At 46.4% G+C, this 24,900-nt stretch overlaps 1 protein-coding gene across 1 annotated transcript in view; it reads left to right on the top strand.

The window, feature by feature from the left end:
* Nucleotides 1-15,656: 15,656 nt before the first annotated feature.
* Nucleotides 15,657-24,900, top strand: part of SLC44A5 (solute carrier family 44 member 5) — a 159,457-nt gene continuing 150,213 nt past the window's right edge. The window contains exon 1 of the mRNA XM_072128548.1: nucleotides 15,657-15,864. Coding sequence (XP_071984649.1) covers nucleotides 15,828-15,864 — 37 coding nt within the window. The 5' untranslated portion in view covers nucleotides 15,657-15,827. The remainder of the gene's footprint in view (nucleotides 15,865-24,900) is intronic.

The following is a 24,900-nucleotide window of genomic DNA, read 5'->3' as shown; positions in this document are numbered from 1 at the left end:
ATACTATTAAAAACTAGTTTGTCCTGCAAAAAAAAAACCCTCATCAACAAAGACACATTTTTTTAAGTGATTGTAGTTGCAATCAAAAGACAAGAATTAATGATAAGAGCGCAGGCTCTGCCTCTATACACTCCCCCTCCTTCTCCTCCGCAGACATGAGTGTTACTGCAGGACCGAGAGTGATGTCACTATCATGTGACTGATCACATGCTTTCTGCATCACTGCAAGGCCCTCTTAACCTTTTGTGCTGCCAGGGAATGGGACCAGAGAAGAAGTTAGCTAGATGTGTGAGTGAATGGTTGTAACAGAGCTTTGTGTGAGTATGGATATAGCAGAGCTGTGTGTGTATGGATGTAGAAGAGCTTGTTTGTGTGTGAGTGTATGCATGTAGCAGAGCTTCGTGTGAGTGTATGGTTATAGCAGAGCTGTGTGTATGGATGTAGTAGAGCTTGTTTGTGTGTGAGTGTATCCATGTAGCAGAGCTTTGTGTGAGTGTATGGATATAGCAGAGCTGTGTGTATATGGATATAGTAGAGCTTGTTTGTGTGTGTGTACATGGATGTAGGAGAGCTGCGTGTGAGTGTATCCATGTAGCAGAGCTTTGTGTGAGTGTATGGATATAGCAGGGCTGCGTGTGAGTGTATGCATGTAACAGAGCTTTGTGTGAGTGTATGGATATAGCACAGCTCTGTGTGTATGGATGTAGTAGAGCTTGTTTGTGTGTGAGCTTATGGATATAGCAGAGCTTTGTGTGAGCTTATGGATATAGCAGAGTTGTGTGTATGGATGTAGTAGAGCTTGTTTGTGTGTGTGAACATGGATGTAGGAGAGCTGCGTGTGAGTGTATGCATGTAGAAGAGCTCTGTGTGAGTGTATGGATATAGCAGAGCTGTGTGTGTGTATGGATGTAGTAGAGCTTGTTTGTGTGTGAGTGTATGTATGCAGCAGAGCTGTGTGTGTATGGATGTAGTGGAGCTTGTTTGTGTGTGAGTGTATGCATGTAGCAGAGCTTTGTGTGAGTGTATGTATGCAGCAGAGCTGTTTGCGCTGTGCTTGTTTGTGACCAACCAGAATTTTTACTATAAAAAAATATATATTTTATATGTCACGAATAGAATATAGAAAAAGTCCAAGCAGCACGGCAGTATTATCAGAAAAAAGCACAAAAATTAAGATTATGTGCAAAGCCGTATTAGGTCCGGGCAGGAAAGGACCATCCAAGTAATAATAAATGAAAAGGCAGCACAAAAAAATTCTGGTGAAAAAACGGTGGTTTTAATCCATAGAAGACGACGTTTCAACGTCGTCTTCTATGGATTAAAACCACCGTTTTTTCACCAGAATTTTTTTGTGCTGCCTTTTCATTTATTATTTATTATTTTATATGTCAAATATATTTTCCTTTTTTGGATGACTAAATCTCTTTTTTTAAAGTCTGAAAAATGCAGTAATTTTTATTTGTATTTTGAAATGCACGATCAGTGCGCCAGGTTCTGTAATAATCTCAGTATTGTTCCCATACGTATAACAATCCAATGAATAAGATCAGGAAAAGAAGGGAAGGGAGGTGGGGGGGGAAGGAAAGATGACTCAACCATCCACTGCTTGTGGTGGATAGTCCCGGTAATTATGATGGGACCCCTCACTCCAGAGTATCACACCAAAACAGTGCCACAAAATGACACAATAGGAACCAAAGTTACCTTCCCTGAGGGAAGGAGAAAGGCACTGATACAATTTTAGAAATGTCAAAAATATCCTTTATTGATACAGCAATACATAATGCTGTTAAAATCTATTAAAAAGACCATGAAAACAGAGAATGTGGCCTCACTGTGAAGGAGGTCCACAGGATACAGTATGATACAAGGTGGTAGGACACAGAAACAGAAGCAGTGGTCAACCGATGGGCAAGGTGGAACTATATTGTATATGTATAACAGGGGGAACAAGGGTAGCAAATAATATAGACGTTGTTCATGGACAGTGCCAATGTATACAATGAACAAGGGGTGCTTGGCGAGTTGTGTGTTGTCACACCAAGTACCCTTAATGGGAGCTACCACTTCTTACCTAGATCGTGATTATGTTCCAACGCCCGGGAAGACCACCTCCCCGACGCGCGTTTCGGCTCGGGCTGAGCCTTCGTCTGGGGGTGGCGTCCTCCCGGACGGGAATCTCCTCTTAAATCATGAATGGAAACCCTGAAACCCCAGGGGCTCAATGAGACACTGAGCTTTGCTCCGTTCCTCTAATGGGCAAACCACCCACCATATCCTCACCCCATAGGCTTTTGGGCCATTGGACCTTATTGGTTCTATATGGGTCACGACTTGCATTTGCGCACTGGCGTCATCATACACCAGCTTTTAAGTGTTTTTAACTAAACAGTCCTTGCAATTTTTGTATCCTAGCCAGATACTTTTTCTCCCGGCCGTTCTCCTGAGTCACTTCGATGCTACAGATATGAAGATCACGGACCATTTACCTAAAGAAATAAAACGGCAATGTACCCATAGAGCCATGAGGTTATCTACATCCTGGGACAGCTGAGTATGAGTACATCATTGGTTATACCAGACTGTGGGCATCCACCCACCTTTGAACCAAACAAGCATCCAATGCCTCAGCATTATATAGTCTAAGTTACGTCGCAACAAGATACTGGAAGGTGTGACAGTAGATACAGGTCTTAACAACAACAAAAAGTGAATAGTTAGCACTAGTTTATAATCAAAAGTCTTATATGCGTTTAAGGTATTATATCTACAGTCCAGCTTACATTGACATATGTCGAGTTATTATACGGAACGTTATAAAGGTATATGGAATGTTAGAATGGTAAATCTTGCTTTGGCCATACATCACTGTTATCACACCCCATACACCCCAATCTTCCCTCACCTTTTGGCACTTCACTTTCCCTTCCTCACGTTTATCCCCCTTCCCCCTTCACTTTCACTACACACATACCAGTGTGTTAATGTATATATACAAAGTAGATTTGCTTGTCTGGGATTTAACGAACTAAAGATTTTGTGGCCATTAAGGACTTACCTAACGACAAGGGTATCACATCCAGCCATAAATGGCTATTGAACTAGATTGACCGTAGCCGATGATGTTGTACTATAGGATGGTTGCATTGTTAATAATGTTTTTATACAGTATAATGCAGTGTCACCTCTTGACACATCAATATTAGTATATGTCGATTCTGTATGTCATTTCCCATTTTTATGTATTTATTATAGCACATGCACCTTATTACTCTAATTACACCATAGATTCATCATACTAGTCTATATCATCAGACACACCTATAGATACACTACATATTTTAGATACAACGTCACTACAGCACTTTATACTCACATTTGCCGAAGCACGTTATACCTTGGGCATCACGCTATACACAAGACATGCTAGACACATTTAAATTTTGTTACTTTAAAGCACGGACTTCATTAAACGTATTTTAATCATAACTGTGTCAAATATACACTCCATGGCCGTAGTAACTCAAACACATAGTACCTCTACTTTCGAGTGTCCGGTATCATAACTCGTCTGATTGATTTCTATGTCCCCATTACCTTGTTGGTCGGACTGCAGCATCGGCGCATGCGCCATGGTACGCCGGTTTCCATGCTGTAGTCTCCACCGCAACCGCGGCTCCCCATAGACACGGTACACGTGACCGATCGGTCATGTGACATGGCCACGTCATAGGCCTCACACGATCTCGGTCACGTGACCGGCCACATGCAGTTTCATTGGTCCATTCATGATTTAAGAGGAGATTCCCGTCCGGGAGGACGCCACCCCCAGACGAAGGCTCAGCCCGAGCCGAAACGCGCGTCGGGGAGGTGGTCTTCCCGGGCGTTGGAACATAATCACGATCTAGGTAAGAAGTGGTAGCTCCCATTAAGGGTACTTGGTGTGACAACACACAACTCGCCAAGCACCCCTTGTTCATTGTATACATTGGCACTGTCCATGAACAACGTCTATATTATTTGCTACCCTTGTTCCCCCTGTTATACATATACAATATAGTTCCACCTTGCCCATCGGTTGACCACTGCTTCTGTTTCTGTGTCCTACCACCTTGTATCATACTGTATCCTGTGGACCTCCTTCACAGTGAGGCCACATTCTCTGTTTTCATGGTCTTTTTAATAGATTTTAACAGCATTATGTATTGCTGTATCAATAAAGGATATTTTTGACATTTCTAAAATTGTATCAGTGCCTTTCTCCTTCCCTCAGGGAAGGTAACTTTGGTTCCCCTTCCCATACGTATAATATATCACATGTTCTGTTTATGAATGGGAGGGTGACATTGTTACATTATGGCTTCTGGTCCAGCCCAGTCAGTGCAGGAGATATGTGACACGTGGCAGCACCCCCACCCCCGGCCGTGTCTCTTCTGTGGTCCCTGTCGTGGCTTCACAATGGGACTTTTTGAGTCCCGACCTTCAATAACAGAAGAAATCACTTGTTCCCCTGCTGAATGTGTTATTTATTTCTGGAAATGTCCCCGTGGCCGCTGATATGAAGGTCACTGCTCTGCAAGTCGATAAGTTTAAAAAAAATCCGCAAACTAGAGACATTTGGAGGAAAAAGGTCACCATTGTCGTCAGGATGGTAAGGTCATGCAAGGGTTAACCCGTAATAATAAGATTACTTATAATATAGAAGACCGTCCTTATCAGATATATGACTATTATTTGTTCATAGAGGGCACCTCCACAAGTGCCGCATTCCCTCCATTATTTACCAGGACAGCGCCGCACTTCTAGTAGTGGGGGTTTCTGGTATTGCAGCTCTTCCCAGTCTTTTGTATCAGGTTCACTAACATTAGCTGTAATACCAGACACAGCCACTACACAAAGCACAGCGCTGTCACTATAAAACAAGGAAGGGATCGTGGTGCTTCCCGTGGCGGCTCAGGCGATACCTGTGCGCTGTGAGCAGGAGGGGAAGAGATTTTATTGGGTCTTTAAGAGAAAGAAGGACATCAATCCTTTATTTTCTCAGTGCATTTAAAGAGTTAAAGGGGGTTTTCTAGGTTCAACAGGAAACCCCTGCAGGAAATATGAAAAAAATCTAATAAATGATACTGGTCTTGTACAACCCGCTCCCCGTGGACTTTGTCACATGACAGAGATTATTTCCCATGAATCCCTAGGACTTGCAACACTTTATCCTTTCATGGATATTATTCCTTCTGGTTGTAGCAATCATGAATCATTTAATCTCTCCACTGTCAGATGGGAGGTGCCAGTAAATCCAGTAATTTACTTTTGTATATATTATGGGGGAAATGGAAATTATTGTTTACATTTATTATTTATGTTATTTTTCTTTTATTTGTGTGATTATTGTTACGTTTTGTATCATAAATTTTAATAAAAAGATGTACAATAGGCACAGGGAGGGAGAAGTGCCGAGAGCAGGAGGGAGGGTGAGACATGCTTCGGCACAGTGTAATAGCCTGTGAAGCTACAACACGGAGGGGCTCTGGCAAAGCTCTCCAGAGCCCTTCTTACTCATTAGCATAATTTTACATTTCATTTTAGAAGGCAGGAGGCAATGGGTAACAAATATAAGAAGATCCCACAATCCCATTGGCTGGATCTATGAGTAATGTCCCGGGTCTATCCGGATGGATTTGATGATTGATGACATCTCCGTTTTGTGTCAGTATTGTCTGTTTTTTGTTGATGTCGGCAAAAATTAGACCGAAGTCCACGTGCATGAAAAAATTAGGGTCAGTTTGCCATCAGTGAAAATCTTACAAAGTAAAAATCCTCCTACTGATTAGTCTCCGGAGGTTACAAAAAGTTGGAGTTGATGGCGGTGATGAAACATCCCCTTTAAAAACAAACAAATATGTTTAACAGGAGCGATATTATCAGTATGAAACAAACGTATCATTAGTTATGAATGAATTATTATTATTAGTGATCATCTATGGCTGAAGCTGACGGCAGTGTCTCTACAGCTCCCCCGCAGGAGAAAGTCAGAATTACACGGCTCTCCTAGCAATGCACAGACACTCCAGGTCCTCCAGGCTGAGAGTTGCTACTAGTATCCAGTATAAAGATGAGAAATATTATAGACAGTCACATCTAAACTTCTGACTTAACGCGTTCCGTAATTTTTTCTCTCCAGCTGATGCAGCTTTTCCGCCGCTCAAAGTCTTGTTCTTAAAAGCCGTTTTAATGGCGCAGCAATTGTTGTATCCGGAGGGATTGTGTGCGGGTGTCTTCATTATGACTGCCTCCGCTTTAATGTCTTGTAATCATCGTGCGGCTCCGTTGTAGGTTTTTTTTTAAAACTCTGCGATTCCTCGCTAAGTGCCTCTGCGTGCGAAACGCGTGGCTACAATGGCCGCCAGGATCGCGGTGATTAGAAGGTAATGTACCTCCGTCTAATTGTTTCAATTTCATGACTAAATGTTTCCAGCGTAGATAATTCTGTAGATGTTCAGATCCTACAGATATCACAGTATCTGAGACACGGCGTCCCCGGACCTGCGGAGGAGAGCGGCCGCTACGCGCCAAACAGATGGGAATTTTGTACATTTTAATTGAAATCATATTTCACGTCAGATAATAGAGCAGGAGACTAACAGCTCCCCCAAGCGAGGCTGCGGAGCGTAATGTCACATGAGCGACGCCTCCCGCCCGGACGCACAGCTATAAGGTGTCCTGTGTCTGACTGATGGCCCCTCCAGGGCAGGATCTGGCGTAATATCGTACGTTATGCGGAGGCTTCCAGGCAAAATAATTAGTCTGGTTACGATCTAAAGCAGCTGCAGATAATGAAGGTAACGCAGCGGCCGCAACTACAAGGAACTCTGGATACTCAAAAGGAACCTATCAGCAGTTTTGACCATGTAAACTGCAGACAGAGTTAGATATTGTCCCTGGAGAGATGTGTAATCAGACCTTTGTGTGTTTTGTTAGTAGCAGCAGGACTGTGACATATGGATTTATATTCTTGGATTGAGGGCTTGTCCTCACACTGCTGTTTTCTAAGCTCTCTGCAACTCAAGCTCAACTGCCTCAAAGCCCCTGCCCTCTGAGTTGAGTGACTGCTGTCGTCAGGGAAGGCATCAGAAATTTTGGGGACCTTAAACAGGCAAATTTTGGGGGCCTAGCCCATCCCAGCGTACACATTCCAATATACTGTAGACCAAATTACATATATACAAGAGATTGGGGGTCATTTACTAAGGGCCCGAATCACTTTTTTTTCGTCGGGTTGCCCGAAAATTTTGGCACACGCGATCGGATTGTGGCGCATCGGCGCTGGCATGCACGCGATGGAAATTGGGGGGCGTGGAAAACCTGACGGATTTGGAAAAACCGCCGTATTTATAAAAAAAAAATGTGTCGCTCGACACGCACTTACCTGCACCCAGGATAGCTTGGTGAACTCCGACGGACTTCAGCGCAGCAGCGACACCTGGTGGACATCAGGCGCACTACCTTAGTGACTCGCCAGAAGACCCGAATCATCGTCGGAGAACCTGCCGATGGATCGCGAATGGACCAGGTAAGTAAATCTGCCCCATTATCTACTCTTGTGGGTAGAAAACTGCACGGTGACTTCTTGAATTTCTGCTGAATTTGCCCCCAGATGACTTCAGTTCCTTGCAGCACATTCCCACACTGCGCCCCTAAAGATACTGCAGAAGTAATATATAGCCTCACATCACAACTGCCCTCCCAGAAATACCAAATATGCACTGAGACTCCTCCATAAATCCTGAGATACAATTCTTCTTGAATAAATTAAATAGAACCCCCTGAAAAAAATATAAATACTGTGCCCCTAAATCAGCATCTGTGCAGCCGTCCTGTAATACATGATCGTAAATACTTTATATTCTTTGCTGTTCTATTTAATAATACACATATACATTGTATATCACTCCCTGATCATGAATTTTATAATATGAATATTATATAAATTAACCCCCCCCCCCATAATTAATAATAATACATATTACTCCCATAATACCTGGAAACCCCCATAAATGTTGTGGCTCTCAATTACTTATGGGAACAATATATGTAATTACTATTAATTATAGCGGCGAATCATTAGTGAGAGGAAGCTGCTGGACATTTCATTAGTGAGAGGAGGCTGCTGGATATTTCATTATTGAGGAGAGGCCGCTGGACATTTCATTAGTGAGGAGAGGCTGCTGGACATTTCATTAGTGAGGAGAGGCTGCTGGACATTTCATTAGTGAGGAGAGGCTGCTGGACATTTCATTAGTGAGGAGAGGCTGCTGGACATTTCATTAGTGAGGAGAGGCCGCTGGACATTTCATTAGTGAGAGGAAGCTGCTGGACATTTCATTAGTAAGGAGAGGCCGCTGGACATTTCATTAGTGAGAGGAAGCTGCTGGACATTTCATTAGTAAGGAGAGGCCGCTGGACATTTCATTAGTGAGAGGAAGCTGCTGGACATTTCATTAGTGAGAGGAGGCTGCTGGACATTTCATTAGTGAGAGGAGGCCGCTGGACATTTCATTAGTGAGAGGAGGCCGCTGGACATTTCATTAGTGAGAGGAAGCCGCTGGACATTTCATTAGTGAGAGGAAGCTGCTGGACATTTCATTAGTGAGGAGAGGCCGCTGGACATTTCATTAGTGAGAGAAGGCTGCTGGACATTTCATTAGTGAGGAGAGGCCGCTGGACAATTCATTAGTGAGAGGAGGCTGCTGTACATTTCATTAGTGAGGAGAGGCTGCTGTACATTTCATTAGTGAGAGGAAGCTGCTGGACATTTCATTAGTAAGGAGAGGCCGCTGGACATTTCATTAGTGAGAGGAAGCTGCTGGACATTTCATTAGTGAGAGGAGGCTGCTGGACATTTCATTAGTGAGAGGAGGCCGCTGGACATTTCATTAGTGAGAGGAGGCCGCTGGACATTTCATTAGTGAGAGGAAGCCGCTGGACATTTCATTAGTGAGAGGAAGCTGCTGGACATTTCATTAGTAAGGAGAGGCCGCTGGACATTTCATTAGTGAGGAGAGGCCGCTGGACATTTCATTAGTGAGAGAAGGCTGCTGGACATTTCATTAGTGAGGAGAGGCCGCTGGACATTTCATTAGTGAGAGGAGGCCGCTGGACATTTCATTAGTGAGAGGAAGCCGCTGGACATTTCATTAGTGAGAGGAGGCTGCTGGACATTTCATTAGTGAGGAGAGGCCGCTGGACATTTCATTAGTGAGGAGAGGCCGCTGGACATTTCATTAGTGAGAGAAGGCTGCTGGACATTTCATTAGTGAGGAGAGGCCGCTGGACATTTCATTAGTGAGAGGAGGCTGATGGACATTTCATTATTGAGGAGAGGCTGCTGTACATTTCATTAGTGAGAGGAGGCTGCTGTACATTTCATTAGTGAGGGGAGGCTGCTGGACATTTCATTAGTGAGAGGAGGCTGCTGGACATTTCATTAGTGAGAGGAGGCTGCTGGACATTTTATTAGTGAGGAGAGGCCGCTGGACAATTCATTAGTGAGAGGAAGCTGCTGGAAAATTCATTAGTGAGAGGAGGCTGATGGACATTTCATTATTGAGGAGAGGCTGCTGTACATTTCATTAGTGAGGGGAGGCTGCTGTACATTTCATTAGTGAGGGGAGGCTGCTGGACATTTCATTATTGAGGAGAGGCTTCTGTACATTTCATTAGTGAGGGGAGGCTGCTGGACATTTCATTATTGAGGAGAGGCTGCTGGACATTTCATTAGTGAGGGGAGGCTGCTGGACATTTCATTAGTGAGGAGAGGCCGCTGGACATTTCATTAGTGAGGAGAGGCTGCTGAAAATTTCATTAGTGAGGGGAGGCTGATAGGTGTAGAGGATGTCCCCTGTCTATGGTGATGGTAGAACCTCCTCTCCTCTAGGTGTAGAGGATGCCCCCTGTCTATGGTGATGGTAGAACCTCCTTTCCTCTAGGTGTAGAGGATGCCCCCTGGCTATGGTGATGGTAGAGCCTCCTCTCCTCTAGGTGTAGAGGATGACCCCTGTCTATGGTGATGGTAGAGCCTCCTCTCCTCTAGGTGTAGAGGATGACCCCTGTCTATGGTGATGGTAGAACCTCCTATCCTCTAGGTATAGAGGATCCCCCCTGTCTATGGTGATGGTAGAACCTCCTCTCCTCTAGGTGTAGAGGATGCCCCCTGTCTATGGTGATGGTAGAACCTCCTATCCTCTAGGTATAGAGGATCCCCCCTGTCTATGGTGATGGTAGAACCTCCTCTCCTCTAGGTGTAGAGGATGCCCCCTGTCTATGGTGATGGTAGAACCTCCTCTCCTCTAGGTGTAGAGGATGCCCCCTGTCTATGGTGATGGTAGAACCTCCTCTCCTCTAGGTGTAGAGGATGTCCCTGTCTATGGTGATGATATAACCTCCTCTCCTCTAGGTGTAGAGGATGCCCCCTGTCTATGGTGATGGTAGAACCTCCTCTCCTCTAGGTGTAGAGGATGCCCCCTGTCTATGGTGATGATATAACCTCCTCTCCTCTAGGTGTAGAGGATGTCCCCTGTCTATGGTGATGATATAACCTCCTCTCCTCTAGGTGTAGAGGATGCCCCCTGTCTATGGTGATGATATAACCTCCTCTCCTCTAGGTGTAGAGGATGCCCCCTGTCTATGGTGATGATATAACCTCCTCTCCTCTAGGTGTAGAGGATGCCCCCTGTCTATGGTGATGGTAGAACCTCCTCTCCTCTAGGTGTAGAGGATGCCCCTGTCTATGGTGATGGTAGCACCTCCTCTCCTCTAGGTGTAGAGGATACCCCCTGTCTATGGTGATGGTAGAGCTTCCTCTCCTCTAGGTGTAGAGGATGCCCCCTGTCTATGGTGATGATAGAACCTCCTCTCCTCTAGGTGTAGAGGATGCCTCCTGTCTATGGTGATGGTAGAACCTCCTCTCCTCTAGGTGTAGAGGATGCCCCCTGTCTATGGTGATGATAGAACCTCCTCTCCTCTAGGCGTAGAGGATGCCCCCTGTCTATGGTGATGGTAGAACCTCCTCTCCTCTAGGTGTAGAGCATGCCCCCTGTCTATGGTGATGGTAGAACCTCCTCTCCTCTAGGTGTAGAGGATGCCTCCTGTCTATGGTGATGGTAGAACCTCCTCTCCTCTAGGTGTAGAGGATGCCCCCTGTCTATGGTGATGGTAGAACCTCCTCTCCTCTAGGTGTAGAGGATGTCCCCTGTCTATGGTGATGGTAGAACCCCCTCTCCTCTAGGTGTAGAGGATGCCCCCTGTCTATGGTGATGGTAGAACCTCCTCTCCTCTAGGTGTAGAGGATGCCTCCTGTCTATGGTGATGGTAGAACCTCCTCTCCTCTAGGTGTAGAGGATGCCCCCTGTCTATGGTGATGGTAGAGCCTCCTCTCCTCTAGGTGTAGAGGATGACCCCTGTCTATGGTGATGGTAGAACCTCCTATCCTCTAGGTATAGAGGATCCCCCCTGTCTATGGTGATGGTAGAACCTCCTCTCCTCTAGGTGTAGAGGATGCCCCCTGTCTATGGTGATGGTAGAACCTCCTATCCTCTAGGTGTAGAGGATGTCCCCTGTCTATGGTGATGGTAGAACCTCCTCTCCTCTAGGTGTAGAGGATGCCCCCTGTCTATGGTGATGGTAGAACCTCCTCTCCTCTAGGTGTAGAGGATGCCCCCTGTCTATGGTGATGATAGAACCTCCTCTCCTCTAGGTGTAGAGGATGCCCCCTGTCTATGGTGATGGTAGAACCTCCTCTCCTCTAGGTGTAGAGGATGCCCCCTGTCTATGGTGATGATATAACCTCCTCTCCTCTAGGTGTAGAGAATGCCCACTGTCTATGGTGATGGTAGAACCTCCTCTCCTCTAGGTGTAGAGGATGCCCCCTGTCTATGGTGATGGTAGAACCTCCTCTCCTCTAGGTGTAGAGGATGCCCCCTGTCTATGGTGATGGTAGAACCTCCTCTCCTCTAGGTGTAGAGGATGTCCCCTGTCTATGGTGATGGTAGAACCCCCTCTCCTCTAGGTGTAGAGGATGCCCCCTGTCTATGGTGATGGTAGAACCTCCTCTCCTCTAGGTGTAGAGGATGCCTCCTGTCTATGGTGATGGTAGAACCTCCTCTCCTCTAGGTGTAGAGGATGCCCCCTGTCTATGGTGATGGTAGAACCTCCTCTCCTCTAGGTGTAGAGGATGCCCCTGTCTATGGTGATGGTAGAACCTCCTCTCCTCTAGGTGTAGAGGATGCCCCCTGTCTATGGTGATGATAGAACCTCCTCTCTTCTAGGTGTAGAGGATGCCCCCTGTCTATGGTGATGGTAGAACCTCCTCTCCTCTAGGTGTAGAGGATGCCCCCTGTCTATGGTGATGGTAGAGCCTCCTCTCCTCTAGGTGTAGGGGATGCCCCCTGTCTATGGTGATGGTAGAACCTCCTCTCCTCTAGGTGTAGAGGATGCCCCCTGTCTATGGTGATGGTAGAACCTCCTCTCCTCTAGGTGTAGAGGATGCCCCCTGTCTACGGTGATGGTAGAACCTCCTCTTCTCTAGGTGTAGAGGATGCCCCCTGTCTATGGTGATGGTAGAACCTCCTCTCCTATAGGTGTAAAGGATGCCCCCTGTCTATGGTGATGGTAGAACCTCCTCTCCTCTAGGTGTAGAGGATGCCCCTGTCTATGGTGATGGTAGAACCTCCTCTCCTCTAGGTGTAGAGGATGCCCCCTGTCTATGGTGATGATAGAACCTCCTCTCCTCTAGGTGTAGAGGATGTCCCCTGTCTATGGTGATGATAGAACCTCCTCTCCTCTAGGTGTAGAGGATGCCCCCTGTCTATGGTGATGGTAGAGCCTCCTCTCCTCTAGGTGTAGGGGATGCCCCCTGTCTATGGTGATGGTAGAACCTCCTCTCCTCTAGGTGTAGAGGATGCCCCCTGTCTACGGTGATGGTAGAACCTCCTCTTCTCTAGGTGTAGAGGATGCCCCCTGTCTATGGTGATGGTAGAACCTCCTCTCCTCTAGGTGTAGAGGATGCCTCCTGTCTATGGTGATGGTAGAACCTCCTCTCCTCTAGGTGTAGAGGATGTCCCCTGTCTATGGTGATGGTAGAACCTCCTCTCCTCTAGGTGTAGAGGATGCCCCCTGTCTATGGTGATGGTAGAACCTCCTCTCCTCTAGGTGTAGAGGATGCCCCCTGTCTATGGTGATGGTAGAACCTCCTCTCCTCTAGGTGTAGAGGATGTCCCCTGTCTATGGTGATGGTAGAACCTCCTCTCCTGTAGGTGTAGAGGATGTCCCCTGTCTATGGTGATGGTAGAACCTCCTCTCCTCTAGGTGTAGAGGATGTCCCCTGTCTATGGTGATGGTAGAACCTCCTCTCCTCTAGGTGTAGAGGATGCCCCCTGTCTATGGTGATGGTAGAACCTCCTCTCCTCTAGGTGTAGAGGATGCCCCCTGTCTATGGTGATGGTAGAACCTCCTCTTCTCTAGGTGTAGAGGATGTCCCCTGTCTATGGTGATGGTAGAACCTCCTCTCCTCTAGGTGTAGAGGATGCCCCCTGTCTATGGGGACACACTGCTACATGCACATGCACACAGTCACACTGCTACATGCACGCAGTCACACCGCTACATGCACACAGTCACACCGCTACATGCACACAGTCACACCGCTACACGCACACAGTCACACCGCTACATGCACACAGTCACACCGCTACACGCACACAGTCACACTGCTACACGCACACAGTCACACTGCTACATACACACAGTCACACTGCTACACACACACAGTCACACTGCTACACACACACAGTCACACTGCTACACACACACAGTCACACTGCTACACACACACAGTCACACTGCTACACACACACAGTCACATTGCTACATACACACAGTCACACTGCTACATACACACAGTCACACTGCTACACACACACAGTCACACTGCTACATACACAGTCCCACTGCTACACGCACACAGTCACACTGCTACACGCACACAGTCACACTGCTACACACACACAGTCACACTGCTACATACACAGTCACACTGCTACATACACACAGTCACACTGCTACACATACACACAGTCACACTGCTACATACACACAGTCACACTGCTACATACACACAGTCACACTGCTACATACACACAGTCACACTGCTACACACACAGTCACACTGCTACATACACACAGTCCCACTGCTACACACACAGTCACACTGCTACACACACACAGTCACACTGCTACACACACACAGTCACACTGCTACACACACACAGTCACACCGCTACATACACACAGTCACACCGCTACATGCACACAGTCACACTGCTACACGCACACAGTCACACTGCTACACACAGACAGTCACACTGCTACACACACAGTCCCACTGCTACATACACACAGTCACACTGCTACATACACACAGTCACACTGCTACACGCACACAGTCACACTGCTACACGCACACAGTCACACTGCTACACATACACACAGTCACACTGCTACACACACACTGCTACACACACAGTCACACTGCTACATACACACAGTCACACTGCTACATACACACAGTCACACTGCTACATACACACAGTCACACTGCTACATACACACTGCTACATACACACAGTCACACTGCTACATACACACTGCTACATACACACAGTCACACTGCTACATACACACAGTCACACTGCTACATACACACAGTCACACTGCTACATACACACAGTCACACTGCTACATACACACTGCTACATACACACTGCTACATACACACAGTCACACTGCTACATACACACAGTCACACTGCTACACACACACAGTCACACTGCTACATACACACAGTCACACTGCTACATACACACAGTCACACTGCTACATACACACTGCTACATACACACAGTCACACTGCTACATACACACAGTCACACTGCTACATACACACAGTCACACTGCTACATACACACAGTCACACTGCTACATACACACTGCTACATACACACTGCTACATACACACAGTCACACTGCTACATACACACAGTCACACTGCTACACACACACAGTCACACTGCTACATACACACAGTCACACTGCTACATACACACAGTCACACTGCTACATACACACAGTCACACTGCTACATACACACAGTCACACTGCTACACACACAGTCACACTGCCACACACACACAGTCACACTGCTACACACACAGTCACACTGCTACACACACAGTCCCACTGCTACATACACACAGTCACACTGCTACATACACACAGTCACACTGCTACATACACACAGTCACACTGCTACACACACACAGTCACACTGCTACACACACACAGTCACACTGCTACATACACACAGTCACACTGCTACATACACACAGTCACACTGCTACACACACAGTCACACTGCCACACACACACAGTCACACTGCTACACACACAGTCCCACTGCTACATACACAGTCACACTGCTACACACACACAGTAACACTGCTACATACACACTGCTACACACACACAGTCACACTGCTACATACACACAGTCACACCGCTACACACACACAGTCACACTGCTGTTCTCTGTTAGGCACTGTCTCTCCTCCCCTCAATCACAGTCTTCCCTCCCATTTCCAGCCCCAGCAGCTTCATCCTTTGCTCAGTACAAACACAGTAAGTGTCACCCAGGCAGGGACCCTCACATGCCATTACAGCGGCAACAAAGAGCCCCCTGACTCAGCCGGGAGACCGTCTCCTCCAGCCGGGGGAAGATGGGCAGGAGGGGGGGTGCCCACACCTCTCCATTTGGTAAGTCCTTTTACACTGCTGCTTGTGGTATGGTCCATTCTGTGCTTGGGGGGCTCCGGCTGGCTCTGGGGTCTGCACTGGATACATTGTGCACAGTTGTATCTGCATAGAGGAGGATGCGGTTACATTGTTTCCCTGTGGTGCATGGATGGATGCAGGGTCCTGATGGGGGAAGGGGGGTGCTCTATAACTGGGCCTATGCCCACCATTGCCATCCCTATAGCGGGACTATCCTGGGTGCTTGTGGGCTCCCCCTTCCCCCCAGGGCTGATTTCATGAGGACAATACATTGTGATGCCAGAGCCAGACTGAGATGTGAAAGTTCCCACAACAAAGACCCCCGAGCGCCCGCAGGAGCTGCCACCGGCCTGCCTGTTTATTCCATGCAGGATACTATTATTATTCCAAGAAGGAGCCCGTGTCAGGTGCAGCGAGGCGATCCCGAGGTCACATGAGGGTGACTGATCAGAAGAGCTAGCAATCACCTTACAATCCGTGTGATGGGATTTTTTTCCGTTGTTTATGGTGGGAAAAGTACCAGGAACTTGGTTATTGATCCCTGGGTTGGGGTGGAGGGGGTGATGTGGTTTGGCTTTTTCGGTATACAATGCACAAAGATACAAAGCAATGGTGCGGGACTACAAGTCTCAGCATGTCTTTGGTGTCCTGTAGATTGCATATGTCTAATGAGTCGAGGTAGGTAACTACTTACAGGGTCGACTGGGATAGGAAAATCTTTATAAGATGGGTATTAGGCAACAAGTGAATCAGCCCCATCGACATATGCGTGAACACTGCCCTACTGTGCCAAATTATTAATACAATGTCCACATTATACCGCCACATCATTCCCACACAATACTGCAATTCAGTCTCTGAATACAATGACAACAAATCTGGTTACACAATTCCTAAAAACAATATAGACATACAATAAATTATACCACCATGAAGTATACATAAAATACTGCTATGCAGCGCCTAGTGCCGCCATACAGTAAGCTAAAAATACTGCTATACAGAAAGCCCAGTGCTACCATACAATATGCAGATATCACCGCCATACAGTAAGTAGATAATACCGCCATACAGTAAGTAGATAATACTCCTATACAAAGCCTAGTGCTACCATACAACATGCAGATATCACTGCCATACAGTAAGTAGATAATACTCCTATACAAAGCCTAATGCTGCCATACAGTAAGTAGATAATACTGCTATACAAAGCCTAGTGCTACCATACAACATGCAGATATCACCGCCATACAGTAAGTAGATAATACTCCTATACAAAGCCTAGTGCTACCATACAACATGCAGATATCACCGCCATACAGTAAGTAGATAATACTGCTATACAAAGCCTAATGCTGCCATACAGTAAGTAGATAATACTGCTATACAAAGCCTAGTGCCTCTGTACAGTATACCAGTACTGATACATGATACTGCCATACAGTAAGCAGATAATACTGCCATACAGTAAGTAGATAATACCGCCATAGAGTAAGTAGATAATACCGCCATAGAGTAAGTAGATAATACTTCTATACAGTAAGTAGATAATACTCCTATACAAAGCCTAGTCCCTCTGTATAGTATACCAGTACTGATACACAATATACCGCCATACAGTAAGTAGATAATACTTCTATACAGTAAGTAGATAATACTCCTATACAAAGCCTAGTCCCTCTGTATAGTATACCAGTACTGATACACAATATACCGCCATACAGTAAGTAGATAATACTCCTATAGAGCCTAATGCTGCCATACAGTATGCAAATAATACCGCTATACATTGTTTAATGCTGCAAAATAGGCACTTCACTAGATGATACAGATCCACAAAGACAACATATTTTATATAGAGGATCATGGTTTGGGGGTGTCTGACCACTGGGGCCTCCATGTATCAGCAGAAGAGGGAACCCTAGTACCAGTGAATGTGTCATCATGGTGCAGGGGCTCCAAGCTCCCTCAGCATCCCCTGAGCCTGCGTGTGACCATTGTTCTGTATGACCCCCCCCCCCCTCTCATAATCCCAGCCCCCCCTATGATCTACCGTAGATGGGGGATAACTTGTCTTTGTGGGAAAACCCATTTGTTTTTGTCCTTTGGTTCTAAACTGGATTTTCCTGAAGTTTACAAAAAGTTGCAAAGACGCATTTCCCCGTGGAAAAGGGTTTTTAAAGTTCTCTTTGTCCAAACACATTTAAAGGGACGGCACAACCATGTAAGGTCCATAATATCGCGTGGAGCTGCGTACACCCGGCGAGCACAACTTCTTCTGGGATTATCGGGTGCTCGGCTCCCAAGGATCTGATCCTATTGACCTCCAATGTGGTAGATGGAGGAGGTGGTCCTGATGCTAGGACTTTTACAGAGAGTTTTGTAAATTGGGAGATTTTAGGTAAAAAGTTGATGAATGGGCATGAAATAGTTAACCCTGGACTTCCTCATTACCCTCTTCTGTCGTTTAGTAATTTCCTCCGACCTCCACGTGGTGCAATGATTACTGGAACATTGGCCAACATCAACACGGTAGCATGTCGCCAGCATTGACTTCTCAACCCCCAGATTTTATCTTGGGGGACAAATATGAGATCAGAGACATTTCATTATTATTATATCAGAGTCTTCTCATTACACCACAGTGTAGTCATCGGAGTCATCTCTGGATATAAGAGTCAGCAGAGTCATCTCATTATCACTAGATAGAAGAGTCAGCAGAGTCATCTTATTATCACTAGATAGAAGAGTCAGCAGAGTCATCTCGTTATCACTAGATAGAAGAGTCATCAGAGTCATCTCGTTATCTCTAGATAGAAGAGTCAGCAGAGTCATCTTATTATCACTAGATAAAAGAGTCAGCAGAGTCATTTCATCATCATTGGATAGAAGGGTCTGCAGAGTCATCTCGTTATCACTAGATGGAAGAGTCATCAGAGTCATCTCGTTATCACTAGATAGAAGAGTCAGCAGAGTCATCTCATTATCACTAGATAGAAGAGTCAGCAGAGTCATCTCGTTATCACTAGATAGAAGAGTCAGCAGAGTCATCTCGTTATCACTAGATAGAAGAGTCAGCAGAGTCATCTCGTTATCTCTAGATAGAAGAGTCAGCAGAGTCATCTTATCACTAGATAAAAGAGTCAGCAGAGTCATTTCATCATCATTGGATAGAAGGGTCTGCAGAGTCATCTCGTTATCACTAGATGGAAGAGTCATCAGAGTCATCTCGTTATCACTAGATAGAAGAGTCAGCAGAGTCATCTCATTATCACTAGATAGAAGAGTCAGCAGAGTCATCTCGTTATCACTAGATAGAAGAGTCAGCAGAGTCATCTCGTTATCTCTAGATAGAAGAGTCAGCAGAGTCATCTTATTATCACTAGATAGAAAAGAGTCAGCAGAGTCATCTCGTTATCACTAGATAGAAGAGTCATCAGAGTCATCTCGTTATCTCTAGATAGAAGAGTCAGCAGAGTCATCTTATTATCACTAGATAAAAGAGTCAGCAGAGTCATTTCATCATCATTGGATAGAAGGGTCTGCAGAGTCATCTCGTTATCACTAGATGGAAGAGTCATCAGAGTCATCTCGTTATCACTAGATAGAAGAGTCAGCAGAGTCATCTCGTTATCTCTAGATAGAAGAGTCAGCAGAGTCATCTTATTATCACTAGATAGAAGAGTCAGCAGAGTCATTTCATCATCATTGGATAGAAGAGTCAGCAGAGTCATCTTGTTATCTCTAGATAGAAGAGTCAGCAGAGTCATCTCGTTATCACTAGATAGAAGAGTCAGCAGAGTCGTCTCGTTATCTCTAGATAGAAGAGTCAGCAGAGTCATCTTATTATCACTAGATAAAAGAGTCAGCAGAGTCATTTCATCATCATTGGATAGAAGGGTCAGCAGAGTCATCTCGTTATCACTAGATGGAAGAGTCATCAGAGTCATCTCGTTATCTCTAGATGGAAGAGTCATCAGAGTCATCTCGTTATCACTAGATGGAAGAGTCATCAGAGTCATCTCGTTATCACTAGATGGAAGAGTCAGCAGAGTCATCTCGTTATCACTAGATAGAAGAGTCAGCAGAGTCATCTCGTTATCACTAGATAGAAGAGTCAGCAGAGTCATCTCGTTATCACTAGATAGAAGAGTCAGCAGAGTCATCTCGTTATCACTAGATAGAAGAGTCAGCAGAGTCATCTCGTTATCACTAGATAGAAGAGTCAGCAGAGTCATCTCGTTATCTCTAGATAGAAGAGTCAGCAGAGTCATCTTATTATCACTAGATAAAAGAGTCAGCAGAGTCATTTCATCATCATTGGATAGAAGAGTCAGCAGAGTCATCTCATTATCACTAGATGGAAGAGTCATCAGAGTCATCTCGTTATCACTAGATGGAAGAGTCATCAGAGTCATCTCGTTATCTCTAGATGGAAGAGTCAGCAGAGTCATCGCATTATCACTAGATAGAAGAATCAGCAGAGTCATCTCGTTATCATTGGATAGAAGAGTCAGCAGAGTCATCTCGTTATAATTAGATGGAAGAGTCATCAAAGTCATCTCATCATCATTGGATAGAAGAGTCAGCAGAGTCATCTTGTTATCACTAGATAGAAGAGTCAGAGTCATCTCATCATCACTGGATAGAAGAGTCAGCAGAGTCATCTCACCATCACTAGATAGAAGAGTCAGCAGAGTCATCTCATCACTAGATAGAAGAGTCAGCAGAGTCAGTTCATCATCATTGGATAGAAGAGTCATCTCGTTATCACTAGATGGAAGAGTCAGCAGAGTCATCTCGTTATCACTAGATGGAAGAGTCAGCAGAGTCATCTCGTTATCACTAGATGGAAGAGTCAGCAGAGTCATCTCATCATCACTAGATAAAAGAGTCAGCAGAGTCATCTTGTTATCTCTAGATAGAAGAGTCAGCAGAGTCATCTCGTTATCTCTAGATAGAAGAGTCAGCAGAGTCATCTCGTTATCTCTAGATAGAAGAGTCAGCAGAGTCATCTTGTTATCTAGATGAGTCAGCAGAGTCATTTCATCATCATTGGATAGAAGAGTCAGCAGAGTCATCTCATCATCACTAGATAGAAGAGTCAGCAGAGTCATCTCGTTATCTCTAGATAGAAGAGTCAGCAGAGTCATTTCATCATCATTGGATAGAAGAGTCAGCAGAGTCATCTCATTATCACTAGATGGAAGAGTCATCAGAGTCATCTCGTTATCACTAGATAGAAGAGTCAGCAGAGACATCTCATTATCACTAGATGGAAGAGTCAGCAGAGTCATCTCGTTATCTCTAGATAGTTCCTCAGGATAGAAGGCGATTGCTGTGATCCCATCTACTGAGCCGTATATATATATATACAGGAGGGGGGGGGTGATATATATACAGGAGGGGGGGGTGATCCCCTGTACTGAGCTGTATATATATATATACAGGAGTCGGGGGTGATCCCCTGTACTGAGCTGTATATATATATATACAGGAGGGGGGGGGTGATCCCCTGTACTGAGCTGTATATATATATATATATATACAGGAGGGGGGGGGGTGATCCCCTGTACTGAGCCGTATATATATATATACAGGAGGGAGGGTGATCCCATGTACTGAGCTGTATATATATATAGATATATATATATATAGGAGGGAGGGTGATCCCATGTACTGAGCTGTATATATATATATATACAGGAGGGGGGGGGTGATCCCATGTACTGAGCTGTGTGTGTATATATATATATACAGGAGGGGGGGGGTAATCCCCTGTACTGAGCTGTATATATATATATATATATACAGGAGGGAGGGTGATCCCCTGTACTGAGCCGTATATATATATATATACAGGAGGGAGGGTGATCCCATGTACTGAGCTGTATATATATATATATACAGGAGGGGGGGGGTGATCCCATGTACTGAGCTGTGTGTGTATATATATATATACAGGAGGGGGGGGGTAATCCCCTGTACTGAGCTGTATATATATATATATATATACAGGAGGGAGGGTGATCCCCTGTACTGAGACGTATATATATATACAGGGGGGGGGGTGATCCCCTGTACTGAGCCGTATATATATATACGGGAGGGGGGGTGTAGCCTTCATGCACATTTCCGTTTTGTTATGGTCCCTGATTCCGTGCGTTTCCTCTGACATTATGGGGGGTAGTTCTAGTTTGAGGACTGGTGATTTGATGCAGTACTGCATTACACCTGCAGGTGGCGCTATTATTGCAGGTTCCAGCAGTGGATGTGTCAGGCAGCACGGGTTCAGCTCTTTCCTTAGACCCACACCAAAAACTGCAGCAAATACTCCAAGTGTCTGTCCAGCTTCACAGGGATGTAACACTGATCCCCCCCCCCCCCGCAAGGGATAATACAGCGCCACCTACCTGCTGTACACAACCATCTCTATCATAGTTACTGCACGTCTAAGAATAATATGTAATGACTTTTTAATTTTTTTTTTAAATTGAACAATACAAATAAACTGAAATAACATGAAATATAACTAAATCCCTCGCCCATCACCCTCCCCCCAGACACTGGTCTAACGTCCAAAGTTCGCGCTATATAGTCCAGACCAGTGCCCAGGATCGTACAGTCCAAGTACCGTCCACCCCCCTCCCAACCTAACACCCTAACACCAACACCCCAAAACCAACCAACCTATATACACTCACCGGCCACTTTATTAGGTACACCTGTCCAACTGCTCGTTAACACTTAATTTCTAATCAGCCAATCACATGGCGGCAGTGCATTTAGGCATGTAGACATGGTCAGGACAATCTCCTGCAGTTCTCCCGAGCATCAGTATGGGGAAGAAAGGTGATTTGTGGCCTGTGAACGTGGCCTGGTTGTGGGTACCAGAAGGGCTGGTCTGAGTATTTCAGAAACTGCTGATCTACTGGGATTTTCATGCACAACCATCTCTAGGGTTTACAGAGAATGGTCCGAAAAAGAAAAAACATCCAGTGAGCGGCAGTTCTGTGGGCGGAAATGCCTTGTTGATGCCAGAGGTCAGAGGAGAATGGGCAGACTGGTTCGAGCTGATAGAAAGGCAACAGTGACTCAAATTGCCACCCGTTACAACCAAGGTAGGCAGAAGAGCATCTCTGAACGCACAGTACGTCCAACTCTGAGGCAGATGGGCTACAGCAGCAGAAGACCACACTGGGTGCCACTCCTTTCAGCTAAGAACAGGAAACTGAGGCTACAATTTGCACAAGCTCATCGAAATTGGACAGTAGAAGATTGGAAAAACGTTGCCTGGTCTGATGAGTCTCGATTTCTGCTGCGACATTCGGATGGTAGGGTCAGAATTTGGCGTCAACAACATGAAAGCGCGGATCCATCCTGCCTTGTATCAGCGGGTCAGGCTGGTGGTGGTGGTGTCATGGATCCATCCTGCCTTGTATCAGCGGCTCAGGCTGGTGGTGCTGGTGTCATGGATCCATCCTGCCTTGTATCAACGGGTCAGGCTGGTGGTGCTGGTGTCATGGATCCATCCTGCCTTGTATCAGCGGGTCAGGCTGGTGCTGGTGGTGTCATGGATCCATCCTGCCTTGTATCAGCGGCTCAGGCTGGTGGTGCTGGTGTCATGGATCCATCCTGCCTTGTATCAGCGGCTCAGGCTGGTGGTGCTGGTGTCATGGATCCATCCTGCCTTGTATCAGCGGCTCAGGCTGGTGGTGCTGGTGTCATGGATCCATCCTGCCTTGTATCAGCGGCTCAGGCTGGTGGTGCTGGTGTCATGGATCCATCCTGCCTTGTATCAGCGGCTCAGGCTGGTGGTGGTGGTGTCATGGATCCATCCTGCCTTGTATCAGCGGGTCAGGCTGGTGGTGGTGGTGTCATGGATCCATCCTGCCTTGTATCAGCGGCTCAGGCTGGTGGTGCTGGTGTCATGGATCCATCCTGCCTTGTATCAGCGGCTCAGGCTGGTGGTGCTGGTGTCATGGATCCATCCTGCCTTGTATCAGCGGCTCAGGCTGGTGGTGGTGGTGTCATGGATCCATCCTGCCTTGTATCAGCGGCTCAGGCTGGTGGTGGTGGTGTCATGGATCCATCCTGCCTTGTATCAGCGGGTCAGGCTGGTGGTGGTGGTGTCATGGATCCATCCTGCCTTGTATCAGCGGCTCAGGCTGGTAGTGGTGGTGTCATGGATCCATCCTGCCTTGTATCAGCGGCTCAGGCTGGTGGTGGTGGTGTCATGGATCCATCCTGCCTTGTATCAGCGGCTCAGGCTGGTGGTGGTGGTGTCATGGATCCATCCTGCCTTGTATCAGCGGCTCAGGCTGGTGGTGGTGGTGTCATGGATCCATCCTGCCTTGTATCAGCGGCTCAGGCTGGTGGTGGTGGTGTCATGGATCCATCCTGCCTTGTATCAGCGGCTCAGGCTGGTGGTGGTGGTGTCATGGATCCATCCTGCCTTGTATCAGCGGCTCAGGCTGGTGGTGGTGGTGTCATGGATCCATCCTGCCTTGTATCAGCGGGTCAGGCTGGTGGTGGTGGTGTCATGGATCCATCCTGCCTTGTATCAGCGGGTCAGGCTGGTGGTGGTGGTGTCATGGATCCATCCTGCCTTGTATCAGCGGCTCAGGCTGGTGGTGCTGGTGTCATGGATCCATCCTGCCTTGTATCAGCGGGTCAGGCTGGTGGTGGTGGTGTCATGGATCCATACTGCCTTGTATCAGCGGCTCAGGCTGGTGGTGCTGGTGTCATGGTGTTGTTGCTGCCCATGTCCATCCCTTTATGAGCACAATGTACCCTGTAACATCTGATGGCTACTTTCAGCAGGATAATGCGCCAGGTCATAAAGCTGGAATCATCTCAGACTGGTTTCTTGAACATGACAATGAGGTCACTGGACACAAATGGCTCCACAGTCACCAGATCTCAATCCAATAGAGCATCTTTGGGATGTGGTGGAACGGGAGATTCGCTTTATGGATGTGCAGCCGACAAATCTGCGGCAACTGTGTGATGTCATCA

The sequence above is a fragment of the Engystomops pustulosus genome, chromosome 10 (assembly GCF_040894005.1).
Source record: "Engystomops pustulosus chromosome 10, aEngPut4.maternal, whole genome shotgun sequence".
Taxonomy (NCBI): Eukaryota; Metazoa; Chordata; class Amphibia; order Anura; family Leptodactylidae; genus Engystomops; species Engystomops pustulosus.
This window is presented reverse-complemented; position numbering and strand designations above follow the sequence as displayed.